This window comes from Acomys minous (genome assembly GCF_964271855.1).
Source record: "Acomys minous genome assembly, chromosome: 8".
In the NCBI taxonomy this organism is placed as follows: domain Eukaryota; kingdom Metazoa; phylum Chordata; class Mammalia; order Rodentia; family Muridae; genus Acomys; species Acomys minous.
The window spans coordinates 79,960,457-79,977,843 of record NC_140489.1 but is presented as its reverse complement, the minus strand read 5'-3'; the positions used below and the strand labels follow the sequence as shown (position 1 = coordinate 79,977,843).

Genomic DNA, 17,387 nt, shown 5'->3' with positions numbered 1-17,387 from the left:
TAGATCCTCTGCCTGCCTCTGCCTCCTGAGTGCTGGGATTAAAGGTGTGTGCCACCATGCCTGGCTCTTTCTGTGCATTTTTATCTTTGTTAAGAATTATTTCACTAAGTAAATTGGAAAAGTAGCAATGTTATCTTTCAAAGGACTTAACTTTTCTATTTTATTCTAGGATATCTTATGTGACTAATGTGGACTAGGCCTTTAGCTTGTCTTAGTTGCTGTTGAAGCTAGGGTACCAACCTTCAGTTGCATATTAGCCCATCTTTAGATGGACCCTGAGAACCAAGTCTTCAATTGCTCTGAAGGAAGATACACTCTCAGCTGAGTATGCTCCTGGCCTCTGATAGGCTGCCAGCTTCCACCATTTGGACCGACACAGCAGCCACTGCTTGCAGGGTTAATAGTGAGAGAGGTGGTGCCAGGTGAGAGAGTCACAGTGGTGAAAAAGTGGGAACTGCCTGTACCTCCTCTTCCCCACTTATCTGAAACCTAAACCTGGCATCAATCAAAACCCTGAGTCCCGCAAAGAGAGCTAGGGGAGATATAAACAGCCCTAGATGAAAGGACTTCATCCCTTAAAAGGCACATGCCACAAAAATGTATTTTAAAAAGAAGAGGGCCGTGTGCACAGCATTTGTGTAATGATGCCAAGAGCTTAAATGCTCCTGCTCTGTCCCACGTCCATTGGCTGGGTCAAAACCAGTAAGCAAAAAGCTGTGGTCAACACACATCCACCTGGGAAAGGTTTCAGGAGAAATCATGAAGCAGAGAGACATGGAGAGTGTGAGAGATGTTGCTTTTTAAGGAGGAATAAAAGAAGGCAGCTAGAGAGGTGACCAGGATTGTGTCAAAAAGCGTTGCAGGGAGCCAGTTAACAAATAGTTACTAGTTCCTATTCTAGACACAGTGTTACTGTAAGAGCTTTCAGATATATACTAAATGAAGGGAGATCCCAGACCAGAGTCAGCTCCTTTTCACCTGCCGACACTTACACTGGGCCAAGAGGTCTGCTGGAAAACTCTCACCTCAGAGACACAAACACTACTGTGGTGTACTATTACAGACCTCTAGGCCTTCAGCACAGCTTAAATTTCAATATGCTCCTCTGGCCACTTTCCTCCTCTCTACACTACAGAGATTTCAAATAGTCTTGCTCTTAATGTCTCTTCTCTTTCCTCTATCTGCAGGTGACATTGATCTGAGGTGTTGTGTTTTGTTGTTGCATTCCCCAAACCAAAACCAAGGCTCCAAAATGTGGCCTTGCCTTTACCAACCCACACTTTCTGTTCTCCCCCGGAATATACAACATAGGGGCTCTTTCTCCTTGTTTAGGTTCACTGCAGTCTCTATATCCCTGATGTATTTTTGTTTGTTTTGTTTTTGAGGGTGGCACTGAAACCCTGGTTGGCTTCGAGCTTGCTGTATAATCAAGGATGGCCTTAAGTTCCTGTGGTGTCTTGAATGAGAATGCCCTCCATGGGTTTGTATGTTTAAATAGTCCCCAGTTGGTGGAACTGTTTGGGAAGGATTGGGAGGCGTGGCCTGTTGGAGTGGGTGTGTCACTATGGGGTGCACAAACCCTTTGAAACAGTGAGCTTCAAATAAACTCTTTTTTAATTGCCCTTACCAATAGTAATAAAAAGGTAACTGAGGTAACTAAGCCAGTTTCTGATCACTCCAGCCTTCTCTCCAGTCTCCAGAGTTCTGGGATTACAGGCATGTATCACCATACCTGGTCCTCAAGCCAGACGTTATAATTGTTTTTTTTCTGAATTTCTGTAATATATTTGACTTCTGACATTAAAAATAATGATCAAAGTATGATGGTGTGCAGAATCCCGGTTTTCAGGAGCCCAGAGCTGGAATATAATGAGCTGGAGGCCACCCCAGGCTATACAGTAAGTTCCAGGCCAACCTCGGTTACCTATCAAGACTTTGTCTCAATGATAGCAGTAGTAATAACAGAAACAACAACAGAGTCAAAAGGAGAAGGACAAAAGGGTCAGGGAGATAGATAATTAGAAGAAAAAGCACAAGAAGAAAAGAAAATTATTTTGAACTCACTTCTCTCTCTAGAAACACCCTTTTACCTCTGGACTGATGGATGGGATTGGTTGTATCTCCTTAGCACAGCCTCTCACTTCCCAACTTCCTTGCTTTTGTTGTTGTTGTTGTTTTGAAAATACATTCTTCTCTCATACAATTCGTTCCAACAACAGATTCTCCTCGCTCCACTCCCCTTCTAGCCCCTCCATGCCTCTACTCTTCCCCAGATCCATTCCCCCTCCATTTCCTCTTCAGAAAAGAGCAGGCCTCCAAGAAACAACAGCCAGATGGGACAAAACAAGACACAATAAGACAAGGTAAAAGCTGTCATATCAAGGCTGAACAAGGTGACCCAATAGGAGGAAAAGAATGTCAAGAGCAGGCAAACAAGTCGGAGATACACTCGCTTCCACTGTGAGGAGTCCTGCAAAAACACCAAGCTAACAGCAACAATATATAGGCAAAGACCTGGTGCAGTCCCATTCAGGCCCTGTGCTGCCTCAGTCTCTGTGAGCCCATGAGAGCCCTGCTTAGTTGGCTCAGTGGGCTATGCTCTTCCAGTGTTTTCCATCCCTTCTGACACCTACAATCTTTCTGTCCCTCTTCTGTGGGATTCCCCAGTTTCTAAAGGGAGGGACCCAACAGAAACCTCCAATTTAGACTCTCTCTGCACAATGTCTGGCTGTGGGTCTTGGCACCCCCTCTCATCTCCTGCCATAGGAAGCATCTCTGATGACAACTGGATAAGACACTGATCTGACTGTTGCAAAATATCATCAGGAATCATTTCATTGATCTCTTCCCCCTTGTCTTGTTTGGTTCTACCCGAGGACTCTGTGCCATCGGGTCTCTGGTTCATGGCCATCCAGGCAGTGTAGGGCAGGGGCTCCCGCTCATGGCATGGGCCTCAAGTTAAACCAAACATTGGTTTCCCGTCCCTACAAGTTCTGAGCCACCATTGCCCCAGCACATCTTTCAGGCAGGATAAATTGTAGATCGAGGGTTTTTTGGTTGGGTTGTTATCCAAGTTTCTCTTTCCATAGCCTGTATAGTGCCTTCTCATGCCAAAGAGACTAGAACACAGGGATAAAGGCTCCAAGCCTACACCAGTGTGACCTTGTATAAGGGTCTGTGTAGAAGTTCTCCTTGGCAGTGGAGTCTAGCTGTCAGTTTTCAGAGAGTGACCTTCTTCTGTCCTAGCATCAATGGGAGTTCTTTAGGAATCTCCATGGGACCTGCTTGGCCAACAATTTAACTGAATTCAACCCAGTCCCAACACTGGAAGCCTTGCCTGGCTACAGAAGATGGCCAGTTCAGACTCTGTATCCTCCATTATTAGAAGTCCTCAGAACGGTCACCCTCATTGATTCCAGGAAGTCTCCACTGCACTAGGTTTCTTCACTGCCCCCAAATGCTCCCCAAATCAAACTACATCTCCCTGTACTCTCTCCCTCTACCCTCTCCCCCCAGCCCCACACATGATCCCTCCTGCTACTGTTCCCACCCAGCTAGTCTACCCACTGAGTCTATTCGAGTTCTCCTTCCCAGGGAGATTCATGCTTCCCCTCTATAATACTTCTAACCTCTCTGGGTCTGTGCATTATGGCTTATCATTTACCTAACAGCTGATACCCACTTAAAGTGAATACATACCGTATTTGTCTTTCCCTGGGTCTGGGTTACCTCATTGGGGATGATTTTTTTTTCTAGTGTCCTTATGGGAGGATAGAGTATAAACCCAGGAGTGGTATGGCTGGTTCTTGAGGTAGACCGATTCCCAACTTTCTGAGGAGCTGCTATCATGACTTCCATAGTGGTTGTACAATTTTGCCTCCCACCAGACATGGAAGAGTGTTCCCCTTCTTCTACATCATTGCTAGCATGGGCTGACACTTGTGTTTTTAATCTTAGTCATTCTGACAGGTATAGGATAAAAATCTCAAAGCAGTTTTGATTTGCATTTCCCTGATAGCTAAGGATGTTGAACATTTAAGTGTTTCTCACCCATTTGAGACTCCTATATTGAGAATTATCTGTTTAGGTAAGTACTCCATCTTTAATTTAATTACTTTTTTACTATCCAGTTCCTTGATTTCTTTATATATTTTAGATATTAGTCCTTTATCAGATGTGGAGTTGGTAAAAATATTTTCCCATTCCATAGGCTGCCACTTTATCCAATTGACAGCATTCTTTGCCTTACAGAAGCTTTTCAGTTTCATGAGGTCCCATTTACTGATTTTTTTTTTCTTAATCTTAGTGTCTGTGCTATGTGTGTTCTGTTCAGAAAGTTGAGCTCTGTGCCAATTCATTCAAGGCTCTTCCACACTTTCTCTTCTATTATGTTCAGTGTGCATTATTAGAGGAAGGCCCAACTGTGTTTTCAAATGCTAGTTTCAATACTTGAGATCTGGTTTGCACCTTGCCATGGGATTTGTTATGAATGTTGAACTATCTTCTTTAACCCTGATTGGCTAATAAAGAAGCTGATGCTTGTGACTGTGTAGAAGAGAGGGAGGCAGAGTTTTAGGTGCCTAGATTTGGGTGTGAGGGAGGAGGAAATATAAGACAAAGAGGAAAGGAAGCTGGAGAGAGAAGAGGAGCAATAAGGCAAGATGGCGCTGAGCTTGTGGCTGTAGGAACTGACTGATGGAGCACAAGCTCTCCCAGGAGCCATTTGATTGGCAAGTGATTGCTTTGTAGGTGGGTTTTAAAGGTACAGGAATGAGAGTTGCTCAGAATCTGCCCAGTATAGTGTTTACAGCTTAAAAATAAATCATAGTCTCTCTGTGTCAGTAACTGGCGAACTAGCTCATTAGAGAAAACTACTGCCTTAATAATTTAGTATATTGATTAATATAGAAAATTCATCCTTCAACAACAGTGTAAGGTTTTATGTTGAGGTCTTTGATCCACTTGGAGTTGAGTTTTATGCAGTGTGATTAGTATGATCTTTTTGCAGTCCTCTACATGATGACATCCAGTTTGACCAGCACCATTTGTTGAAGATGCTTTCTTTTGTTTTTTTTCCCCCAGGATGTATTTCTAGGTTCTTTATCAAAATCAGGTGTTCATAGATGTGTGAGTTTATGTCTAGGTCTTCAATTCAATTCCATTAATCAATGTGTCGTGTGTGTTTTTATGCCAATATCATGCAGTTTTTATTACTATAGCTCTGTAGTAGTATAACTTGAAATTGGGGGTGGTGATTCCTCCAGCAGCTTTTTGTTGTTGCTCAAGATTTTTTTTAATCTTTCCTGGCTTTCTTATTTTTTCATATGTAGTTGAGAATTTTCCTCTCAGGATCTGTAAAGAACTATGTTGGGTACCCTTAATCTCTGCACTCAGGAGGCAAAGGCGGGTGGATCTCTGTGAGTTCAAGGCCAGCCTAATCTACAATGTGAGTCCAGGACAGATAAGGCTACACAAAGAAACCCTATCTCCAAAGAAAAGAAAAGAAAAGAAAAAATTAGTGTTGGAATTTTGCTAGAGATTGCATTGACTCTATAGATTGCTTTTGGTAAAATGGCCATCTTTACTATGTTAATTCTACCAATTCAAGAGTATGAAAGATCTTTCCATCTTCTAATATCTTTCAAGAAAGACTTAAAAGATGAAATTTTTAGCACACAAGTCTTTAACTTGCTTGAGTAGAATTTTAAAATTGTATAAAACCACCACATTTTTATTCTCAGGTTAATTTCTAATTTTACTTCATCGAAACCAAAGAATCAAGATTATATGATTTCTAATTTCAATAATTTCTTTAAATTTGAGGTGTTTTCTCTGATTTGTTGTTCAATCTTTGTAGTTATTCTATGGCTATATAGGACACTATGCATGCACTTTTGAAAAATTAGGTATAAAGGCTAGGAATGTAGCTCAGCTGGCAGAGGGCTTGCCTAGAATATATACCATCAACTGAGTACACTATAATGTCAGCACTCAGGAGATGGAGGCAGGAACATCAGAAATTGAAGGTCATCCTTGACCAATAGGGAATTTGAGGCCAGCCTGGGCTAAAGACCTTGCAGATAGATAGATAGATAGATAGATAGATAGATAGATAGATAGATAGAAAGAAAGGTAGATATATAATATCAAATGTGATAATTGTACTGTTTAAATACTTTATATTCTTTTAAAATTTTCGTTATATTATTCTAATTCTCTATACTCTTAAGTTTGTTCACTTGCTGTATTGGCTTCTATTGATCCTTTGGTTTCAATGAAGTAAAATTAAGAATTAACATTAGAATAATATCTATCATATCTGTAAAAGTCTCCCAAATATGTATACAGAACTGTACATTTCTTTTTCTGTTAGTAATGTTTTCAGTTTTACACTTTAGATGTTATACTTTAAGTTAAAGTTTTTTAACTATTCCTTTTCCTTTTTAAATTTAGTTCTATTTGATGTGCATGGATGTTTTGTCTGTATACATGTGTGCCTGGTGCCCTTGGCAGCCAGAAGAAGTCACTGGATCTTCTGGAACTGTTGTTATAGACAGTTGTGAGTGCCATGTGGGTGCTGAGAAGGGAACCAGGGTTTTCTGGAAAAGCAGCCATCTCCCTAGTATCTCTCGTTGGCTTTTATCCAAATTGTTTCTTTCATCAATAAAAATATTCTCTTTATATATTCAATGATTTATCACTTTGAAATTTCTAATGTCATATTTGCTTTCTTTATATTAGTATTTATCTTAGGCATCTTCCAAACCTTTACTTGAATTGTTCTGAGTCATTTTGTCTTAGATGTGTCTGGTATAAAAAGTAAGCTTTTATAAAAATGCATATTCTAAGAAGTCTTATCCATTCAGATTCTTGGCTCACATCCTGACATTTTCCTTTCATAATTCTCATTTAATAGTCTTCCTTGTTGATTGTTTGCTTTCTTCTGAAGATCAGGAGAAAAATCCTAAAAGTTTTGGGGCAAAAAGGCAAACCACTTACAAGAGAGTAAGAATCAGAATGGCAGCAAGCTTTGCCTGGCAGCACAGGACACTGGGAGAGGACAGCACAGAAGCTCCGGCTTTGTGGGCACATCACTATGAAAGGAGAAGTCAGTACCAGCCACGCCTGCTGAACAGGAAAGAAGACATCTGGACCCTCCTTTCATTCTACAGGGGCTTCCTGAAACCTTGGCTGAAGCTGGAGACCTGGCAATGAAGACAGGGAAAATGGAGGAGCATTGGGAAGAAAAAACGAGTCCTCTGCCCTCGGGGAACTGTTTTGTGTTTTCCTGGCAGACGGTCACGAATTTCAGTGCAACTGACAAAACTGACATTGCTGATAAGGAGACCATATTCCTCTTTTCTGGGAGATTACAACCAAGACTATGAAAATAGCCAATGAGCCATGCTTGATGCAAAGATGTGTGTGATCCTGAGTTTATCACTTTCCTCCTTTGTAGCCCCGAACAATGCACCCTCTTAAACACCTCCTTTACTTACTACAGGAAAATCTTCAAGAGAAACAAGGAAGCCATTGCACATCTTCCTTCGCTCAACCTTTCAATCTGGTTGTAAATTCATCCTTTGAGACAATTCAAACACCACAAAAGCACGCATCCCAGTCAAGATCTCTGTCTCATCAGGACAGGAGTCTCGGAAACTCTTCCAGTGGGGTGCATAGCTGAGACAGAAGCTAGAGGATCAGAATTTCAGAGACATTCTCAGCTATAGACTCACTACACAGCCCTTAGTATACATTGCTCTCCAGTACCACCCGTAAACTGTCTCCAAAATCATTTGCCTATCTAAGGTGGTTTTCTTGTTTGTGTTACACACTACGACTTTCCACCTTCTGTTCCCTGTCTGTTCAAACACATTTCTTGGCTCATTGTTTTCATAATTTTTTCTAAGTATTTGAAGAAGAGAAGCAAGTGGATCTACTTTATTGAGACCTAACAATTTAGTCTAAGTACTATATTTCTTTGTACTAATAGACTGTTGTTCTTTTATTCCATTCCCCCGTCCCTACCCCAGTTTATGTCTTATTAGAAATGTTGCCTTCTGTGTTCCTGAAATTTTGTGTTTTGGGGTCTAAATCTGACAACACCAGGAACCCAGCATATAACTCCCATATATCAATATCAGTAATCGAACTCAAGGGTGAGATCAATAAAATAAAAATAAAAAGAACAATACAAAGATTTAACAAAACCAAGAGTTGGTTCTTTGGGAAAATCAACAAGTTGCACAAGCCCTTAGCCAGGAAGAGAGGTGGTATCCAAATTAACAAAATCAGAAATGTAAAGTGGGACTTAAGAACAGACAATGAGGAAATCCACAGAATCATTAGGTCTTACTTCAAAAGCCTCTATTACACAATATTGGAAAATCTCAGTGAATGTATCAATTTCTATATAGATACCACTTACCAAAGTTAAATCAAGATCAGGTAAGCTATCTAAATAGTCCTATAATCTCTAAGGATATAGACACAGTCATTAAAAGTCTCCCATCTGGGATTGGGGATTTAGTTCAGTGGTAGAGTGTCTGCCAAGTGCAAGGCCCTGGGTCTTGTCCTCAGCTCTAGGGGGGAAAAAATGTTTCCTAAGCAAAAAACTCCAGGGCCAGATAGTTTTAGCATAGGGTTCTACCAGAATTTCAAAGAAGAGCTAATACCAATACTCCTCAAACTATTCTACAAAATAGAAACAGAAGGATCATTGCCAAACTCATTCTATGAGGCCACAGGCACCCTGAAACCTAAACCACATATAGACTCAACAAAGAAGAAAAATTGTATACTGATCTCCTTTATGAACATTTTGCATAAATACTCAATAAAATACTTCCAAACAAAATCCAATAACACATCAAAAATGTCATCCACCATGATCAAGTAGGCTTCATAAAGGAATAGTTCAACATATGAAAATCCACCAATGTAGTCCATCATATAAAGAAGTTGAAAGAAAAATAAAAACACAGGATCTTTTCATTGGGTCCTGAAAAAGCCTTTGACAGTTATACCCCTTCATGTTAAAAAGCCTTGGAGAGATCTGGGATACAAGGCAGACCTAAACACGATAAAGACACTATACAGAAAGCCAATAGTCTATATCAAATTAAATGGAGAGACAATCAAAGCAATTCCACTGAAATCAGGAGCAAGGCAAGGCCATCCACTCTCTCCATATCTATTCAACATTGTTCTAGCTAGAACAATAAGATAACTAAAGGAGATCAAAGGAATACAAATTAGAAAGAAAGAACTCGAAGCATCACTGTTCCCAGATGATATGATATTATATCCTCCAAAACTCTACCAGGGAACACCTATATCTGATAAACACCTTCAGCAAAGAGGATGAATACAAAATTATCACTCCCCTCCCAAAATCAGTGGCCCTCCTTTATACAAACAATAAATGTGCCGAGAAAGAAATTCAGGAAACAGCACCATTCACAATAGCCACAAATAATAATAAAATATCTTCGTGTAACTCTAACCAAGCAAGTGAAAGACCTATATGACAAAAACTTCAAGTCCCTGAAGAAATAAACTGAAGAAGATATCAGAAGTTGGAAGGTCTCTCTTGCTCATGGATCGATATGATTAATATAGTAAAAATGCCCATCTTAACAAAAGCAATCTACAGATTCAATGCAACTCAAATCAAAATTCAAACACATTCTTTATAGAACATGAAAGGAGCAATCCTCAACTTTGTATGAAAAAAATTTAAAAGCCCAGATAGCTAAAACTATTCTGTACAATAAAAGAACTTCTTGAAGTGTCACCATACCTGATTTCAAGATGTACTACACAGCAACAGTAATAAAAACTGCATGTTATTGGCATAAAAACAGACAGTTCGACCAATGGAATCAAATAAAAGACTTAAAAATAAACCCACACACCTAGAGACACTTGATTTTTGACAAAAAGCCAACACCATATAATGGAAAATAGAAGGCATCTTCAACAAGTGGTACTGGTTTAACTAAATGTCTGTATGTAGAAGAATGCAAATAGATCCATATTTATCACCCTGCACAAAACTCAAATCCAAGTGGATCAAAGACCTCAACATAAAACCAGATACACTAAATCTAATAGAAGAGAAAGTGGGAAATAGCCTTGAACTCATTGGTACAGGAGACCACTTTCTGAACAGAACACCAACAGCTCAGACACTGAGATCAACAATTAATAAATGGGACCTCATGAAACGGAAAAACTTCTTCAAAGCAAAGGGCACTGTCAATAGAACAAAATGGCAGGCTACAGGTTGGAAAAAGATCTTTATCAACCTTACATCTGACAAAAGGTTAATATTCAAGATACATAAAGAACTCAAGAAAGTAAGCACCAACAAATCAAATACAAATAACCCAATTTAAAAGTGGTGTACAGAACTAAACAGAGAATTCTCAACAGAGGAATCTCTAATGGTTGAGAAGCACTTAAAGAAATGCTGAGCATCCTTAGTCATCAGGGAAATCCAAGTCAAAACAACTTTTTCTTGCCAACTGTCCTTGTGAGAAAGAAATAAGGGAAGCAAGGAAGGAAGGAAGGAAGGAAGAAGAAAGAAAGAAAGAAAGAAAGAAAGAAAGAAGCACAAAAGACACTACAAATTGTCTACATTCAACAGTGGACTAATATCCAAAATATATAAAGAACTCAAGAATTTAAAAAGAATAAACTAAATAACCTAATTAAAAATGGGGTTCAGTGCTAAATAGAGAATTCTCAACAGAGCAATCTCTAATGGCTGAGAAGTACTTAAAGAAATGTTCAGCATCCTTAGTAACCAGGGAAATGCAAATCAAACATTTCTGACATTCCATTGTACACCCATCAGAATGGTTAACATCAAAAACTCAAGTGACAGCACATGCTGATGAGAATGTAAAGCAAGGGGAACACTCCTCCACTGCTGGTGGGAGTTCAGACTTTACAACCAATTAATCTGGAAGTTTCTCAGAAAATTGGGAACAGTTCTACCTCAAGATCTAGCTGTACAACTCCTGGGCATAACCCAAAATGTGCTCCACTACACCAGAAGGATACTTGCTCAACTATGATCACAGCAGCTTTATTCATAATAGGCAGAAACTGGAAACAACCAAATGTTCCTCAGTGGAAGAATGGATAAAGAAACTGTGGTAGATTTGCACAATGGAATGCTATTGAGCTATTAAAAATAAAGACATCATGCAAATTTGCAGGCAAATGGATACAACACTGGAAAAGATCATTCAGAGTGAGGTAACCCAGACCCAGAAAGACATGCATAATATGTACTCACTTATAAGTGGATATTAGCCATAAAGTACAGGATAATCATGCTACAATCCACAGGCCCAGAGAAGCCAAGGAGGGCCCAAGAGAGGATGCTTGAATCTCACTCAGAAGAGGAAATAAAATAGATATGTGAAGTAGATGGAGGAAGGGAACTGAGTGGGAGAAGGAATGGAGCAGGTAACAGGGTGGGGATCAGGTGTGGAGAGAGCAGGGGTGAGGAGGACCAGGATGCAGAACAGACATTGCTGTGGGGGCAGCACACAGCACACAGTCCCCTGGGACAGGGGAGGCTCACAGGAGCCTATGGGTGACTCTAACTCAGACTTCTAGCAGCAGGGGGTTAGGGAGCCTGAAGTTGCCTCCTGTTGTAGCCAAGTGGGCCTTCCAGTGGAGAGGGGATAGGAACCATCGACCCAAAAGTTGTCTTGCCTATAAGAAGTACAGGGATAAAGATGGAGCAGAGACTGAGGCAATGGCAAACCAATAACTGGTCCAACCTGAGACCCACCCCACGGGAGACAGCCAACCCCTGACACAATTAGTGATACTCTGCTATGCTTGCAGCCAGGAGCCTAGCACAGCTTTCTTCTAAGAGGCTCCATCCAGCAGCTAGTGGAAACAGATGCAGAGACCCACAGCCAAACAATATGGCAAGCTCCAGGAATTCTGTGGAAGAGTAGGAGGAAGATTAGAGAGAGCTGAAGGGGTCCAGGACAGTACAAGGGGAGTTACACAGCAAACTAACCTGGGCCCATGAGGGCTCACAGAGACTGAACCACCAACCAAAGATAACGCATGGGCTGTACCTAGACTCCCTACACATATGTAGCAGTGTGGTAAACATCTGGGTCCCCTAACAATAGGAGTGGGGGCTGTCTAGGACTCTGTTGCCTGCTCCTGGATCCCTTTCCCCTTGCCGTGCTGCCTTGTCAGGCCTCAGTGGGAGAGGATGCACTTAGTCCTGCTGTGACTTGAGGTGCTAGTGTGGGTCCTCCCCTTCTGTAAGAAGGAGAGGTAGAAATGAGGGGTGGGGGGCATGAGGGTTGCACTGGGAGGAGAGGAGGCAAGGGGCTGGGATCAGGCTGTAAAGAGATTAAATAAATAAATAAGTAGGAAAAAACGTTAGATGATGCCATAGTCGTGGTGTCTCTTCACTGTTGCAGAAAATGCATAGGCTATTAATTGTTATTATTAAAAGCCTATAATTATTACGGTGATATTCTTTAACCCAATATCAAATCAATAAAAGACACAGACACCTGATAGACTTTAGATAAGCCTTACTTTACCTGGTGCTGGGCAGATATTTCTGCTAAGCTCCCTCATCACTGCTCAGCCTCCACCCCAGGCCGTCTGCTTTAATCACTCCTATCTGGGCTACTTCCCATCTGTAATCCCAAAATGCTTGCACATGTCTTCCATCTGGCCCACTCTTCTCCACATCATTCTCAGAGTTCTTCCTCCTGGCCACGTGGGCCTTTTCCTCTCCCATGGAGGCTCTGCCTTCTTTCTCCTCCAGGACCTTTCTCTCCCCTTCCTGTAATCCTTCTATCCTCAAAGCCCCTCCCTGCCCCGCCCCGCCCCGCCCCTCAGAGCCTTAGCTCCGCCTCTCACTTCTGCCCTGCCCAGGCTTCAGTATTTTTTTTTTTATTAACCAATCAACTTTAAATTAGGTAGAATAAAATTTACACAAGGACAGGTGTGTGTGAGAATGTGCTTGTAAGAGACAGCAAGCAGACCTGGGGAGCAAAATAATTAACAATCAAGTACAAAGCACCAGGCCATGCTGTTACACTTGACAGCAATAGAAACCCTAACTAAGACAAATATCCTTCCACATTAGCTGCACTGCTTTGTTTACAGGTTTGCCAGTAGAATACTATATGGAATTACGTGCATAATTAATGCTTTCAGGTGGTGGCAATAAAAAAAAATCTATTGAACAGACACTCACATTATTTTTTAGGACTCTATGCCATGTATCCAGGCATAGTGGCTCAGGCGCCTATAATTTCAGCACTCAAAGGACTGAGGCAGAGACAGGCAGATCTCTGAGAGTTTGAACCCGATATGGTCTACAAAGCAAGTTCCAGAACAGCGAGGGCTGTTACGCAGAGAAACCCTGTCTTTGCCTTATGACCTTTTATAAATAAGTAACTACATAAGAATTCTACTGTAGGTGGGCATTTGAAAGCCCAGAGGCAACAATGGATGAGGACCTACCTACCATATAAGGAAAGAGCAGGGAGATTAACCTGGGACTGAATCTCTTTTTCTGAGCCTAGAGGAAAAAGAAAATGTGTGGGGTCTGTTGGGATTCAGCAGGTTACACTGTAGTGACATCTGTGGCTTGCCTCACTCACTCACATATCCAATGTGGGTGGCTCTGCTCCATCTCTGCTGTTCCAGTGGCGGAGAAGTGAACAGAGTGAACGGAGAAGAGGGCTGTGTCTACAAATGGACAAAGGAAAACAAGGGCAGTCAGAGCTGAGTAAACAGCGCCATGTGCCACAGCGCTATCTTTGTTGATTCAGTAAATATTTACTAACCCCTTAATATGTATCTAGCACTGCACTTTCCTCTGGGAACAGGTTTGTACATAAGGTATACCTCCACTCTCACAACTGTTACAGGTTAGGTGAGTTTCTAACTGATGGTGGTGTCCTCAGTTTTACCTAAACCATAGGCAAGTACATCATCTTCCAAGATAAAGGGATGGTTGGGAGGTAGGGATTTGAGAAGGGTACAATTTTAAAATAACTGTCAAGCAACTGGGAAAAGAAGCTGAGCGGGAAATACATGAGTTCCAGATGCTATGGATGGCCAGCTCATAGCTCTGTGGTATTCTCTGTTAGGATATAAGAAGCTGCCTACTTTAAAATGCTGTACAGTAAAGGTCTGAAGATTAGAGGGCTTTAAGGAACATCAGAAAGAGGGGAATAGAGTCCAAGCTAGGTGGAATAATGTATTGAATGTAAATGTGCCCGTAGGCTTATATGCTGAAGGTTTGATCCCCCAGCTGCTGAGACTACTCTGAGAGGTTATGGACACTGTGAAATGGGACTTAGGTAGAGGAAACAAGTCTCTATCCTGTACCTTGTCCCCATTCCTTTCCTTGTGCCTCTCCGCTTCCTAATTTCCATGTGGGACAAACTTTGCTCTATCTTGCCTTTCAACCATGATGAAGGCCAAGAAACATGGGCCGAGCCAAGATGACTCTTTCCTCTTTGTTTGAGGTATTTGCTATATGATATATTTGTAGCAATGAGTGACTAGCACAAAACAATTGACAATAGGATCATTGCTGTGGTTATCAGAAACTTCAGGGAGTCTCACAATGGACACCACATGTTCCTGGGGGTGGGGTGGGGGCGGAGATTGGGACTCTCTTTTGTGGATTCTTAGTCTCATCAATAAAAACCAGAAGTCAAAGGGAAGCTTGAAGACAACTTATTAGAGTTTGAGAAAACACCAACAACAGGAGCAAGTCTGTGGCAGTGTAATCCTTCCTGTTCAGTTTCTTCAAGAATATCCTTCATATGGCAAATACAGGCTACAGAAGGTCAAAAAAAAAAGTACGTCTCACCACCTAAGTGTCCTTCATTTGGATTCACTCTAAGTTAAAAACTCCCAAGGCAAATCAAATCCTACGTGCAAGTTAACATTTTTCTAATGTCCCTTAAAATAATTATTAAAATTCAGACTCTCTCTAGACAACATTAATATCCATCTCCTATTGCATACATGATAAGCAAGTCTCACATAGGAAAATACTAAATTAAAAGATCTTGACATCCTCCACTAATCCTAACAGCGTTATTTTCTCAGGCAATGATTTGGACTATTGGATCTTAGACAAGCAGCCATCAGCAGAATTTCTCAGTAGTGATGACGACTGAACCCATAGAACGTTGCAACACGTGCATATTTGCCTTTCCTTTAAAGATGGACATTTTAGCTTTGCTGAGTTTGTTCTCATTGTCTTAGTTACTTTTTTATTGTAGTGACAAAACACCATGATCAAGGTAACATAGAAAAGGAAGCATTTAATTTGAGGGATCATGCTTCCAGAAAGCTAGTGTCTGTGACCAGCATGATGGCGTTAGTCAGCTTTCACCACTACGGCAAAATGCCTGAGAGAATCAACTCTGAAAGGAGAAAAGGGTTGTTTTGGCTCATAGTTTCAGCCCACAGTTCTTCGGCCCTGTTGCTTTGTGCGTGCAGGGGCAAGGTGCATCTCATCAGAAGGGAAAGAGAAGGCGGGAGACGGAGCTCCAACAGCTCCCATCTCCTCAACTGTGGTAGCACCTCCAATCAGACCCCCAACTCCTAAAAGTTGTAAGGCTTTCCACTTGTCAGAGGCTGGCAGGCAGCACTAGCATACAGGATTTGGGGGTGACATTTAAGATCCAAACTCTAACAGCTTCATTGCCGTCTTCCTCTAAAGACTGCTATGAGGCTGAGGCAGCAATACTTCTGCAGACGTTGTTCTTGAACGGTCAGTATGCTTACAGTGTTCACATTTTTACATTTTGAGCTTTTTCCATTTTTATACAAGAAAAATAAACAATTGCAAGATTAAATTTTGCTTTTAAAAACGCGATCATGGACAAAGACTACTTTGTAATCAGACTCCTATTTTTTTTTCTGCATAAAACTGCCCAGAACAGGTCAATTGTAAATGAATAGATTCCAGGAAGCTACTAACTTGATGGAGACGCTGCCAGTTTTGTTAAACCAAAAAAAACCTAAATCCTAGAATTGTTAAATGCTACTAAACCTGCAAAGGGAATTTTAGCTTTATGCAAAAAAAAAATCCCAACTATGTATGTGAAAACTGAGTAAGAGGAAGGTTTCAAGGATGTTGGATGACGTCATCAGACGTCATTTCGCTTATTTGGGAGGTTGCATGTTCTTTTCCGAGAATTTAACGATTTAAAGGAGGAAAACAGTTCTGCTGTCAGTGACTTGGCTGGATGCCTTTTATTTCCCAACATTAGATTCAATTTGGTCTTATCCCTACATTGTCTGAGGGAGTTGAATTTAGCCTTCCCCTTTAGACGCAAAGGACTGTTTAGACTTTTCTCCAGGAAAAGTCAAACAGCCTTCAAAGGATCAAAGAGCTCAGCTTCCGACCCAGCAGGAAGGAAAGCGGGTCCACGCACAAGGGGAACTCAGACCTCAAGCACCTCCTCGGATTTTAAAGGAAAATATAGAGGATCAAGATCGAAAGGTTCCATCCTTATGCCAAGCGGGGGACAAAGGTATTCAGAGCGTACGGCAGCACGGAGAGGACAGTGGGAGGCTCCTTGGCTACAGCCGGGTGGCGTGACTCCAACAAGACTCCCAGGACGAGCAGGGACTGGGTACGACAACAGGAAGGTCCGGATTGGGGCGGGCAGAGAGGTTCCAGGCAGGAGGGGCGAGGCCAGGAACGCCCAAGCCACGCCCCTTCAGCAAGCCACGCCCCTCGGAGGCAGGGGACAGAGGCGGAGGCGGACGCCCAGGTCACGCGCTGGGGTGACCGACGGCCTTAGGCCTGGGGCGGACGCCGCTGAGGTAGAGCGCGTGCCTCACGTCCTCCTCTGTGCCCCCCCCCACCCTCCCCTGCGTTGCGCACGCGCAGCCGTGCCCCGCCCCTTGTCCCCGAGGTGGGCGGGGCGCAGAGCGGAGCCGGGAAGCCGCGGGAGCGCTGGGCTGGGTAGCACACGAGCCTCCGCCGCCGCCGCGTCACGGACCTGCCCGCCCTCCCGGCCCCTCCCCGCGCTCCGTTCCCTGCTCTCCCGCCCCCCCCCCCCACTGCGAGCGAGCGGTGACTTAAGCAACGGAGCGCAGCGAAGCCCATTTTTCTCCTTGCTCGCACCCGCGCCGGGCAGCTCGTGGCGCGGCGCCTCCGCTCCGGCCCGAGATGAATGCTGCGGCAGAAGCCGAGTTCAACATCCTGCTGGCCACCGACTCGTACAAGGTGGAGCTGCGATGGGGGCCTCGGGGCCGGGGGCGACGGGAGCTAGGGCGGCGGGATGGGGCAGGTGGAGGAGCCGCAACGCGGCGGCAGAAGGATGGAGGCGCGGGCCGGAGGCGGG

The 17,387-nt window shown here is 42.7% G+C and overlaps 1 protein-coding gene across 1 annotated transcript in view; it reads left to right on the top strand.

Annotated features, from left to right (window-relative positions):
* The first annotated feature begins 16,996 nt into the window (after positions 1-16,996).
* The window catches only part of NAMPT (nicotinamide phosphoribosyltransferase), a 34,028-nt gene continuing 33,637 nt past the window's right edge, over positions 16,997-17,387 (top strand). Inside the window, exon 1 of the mRNA XM_084791220.1 lies at positions 16,997-17,269. Within this exon, the coding sequence (XP_084647346.1) occupies positions 17,213-17,269 (57 nt within the window). The 5' untranslated portion in view covers positions 16,997-17,212. The remainder of the gene's footprint in view (positions 17,270-17,387) is intronic.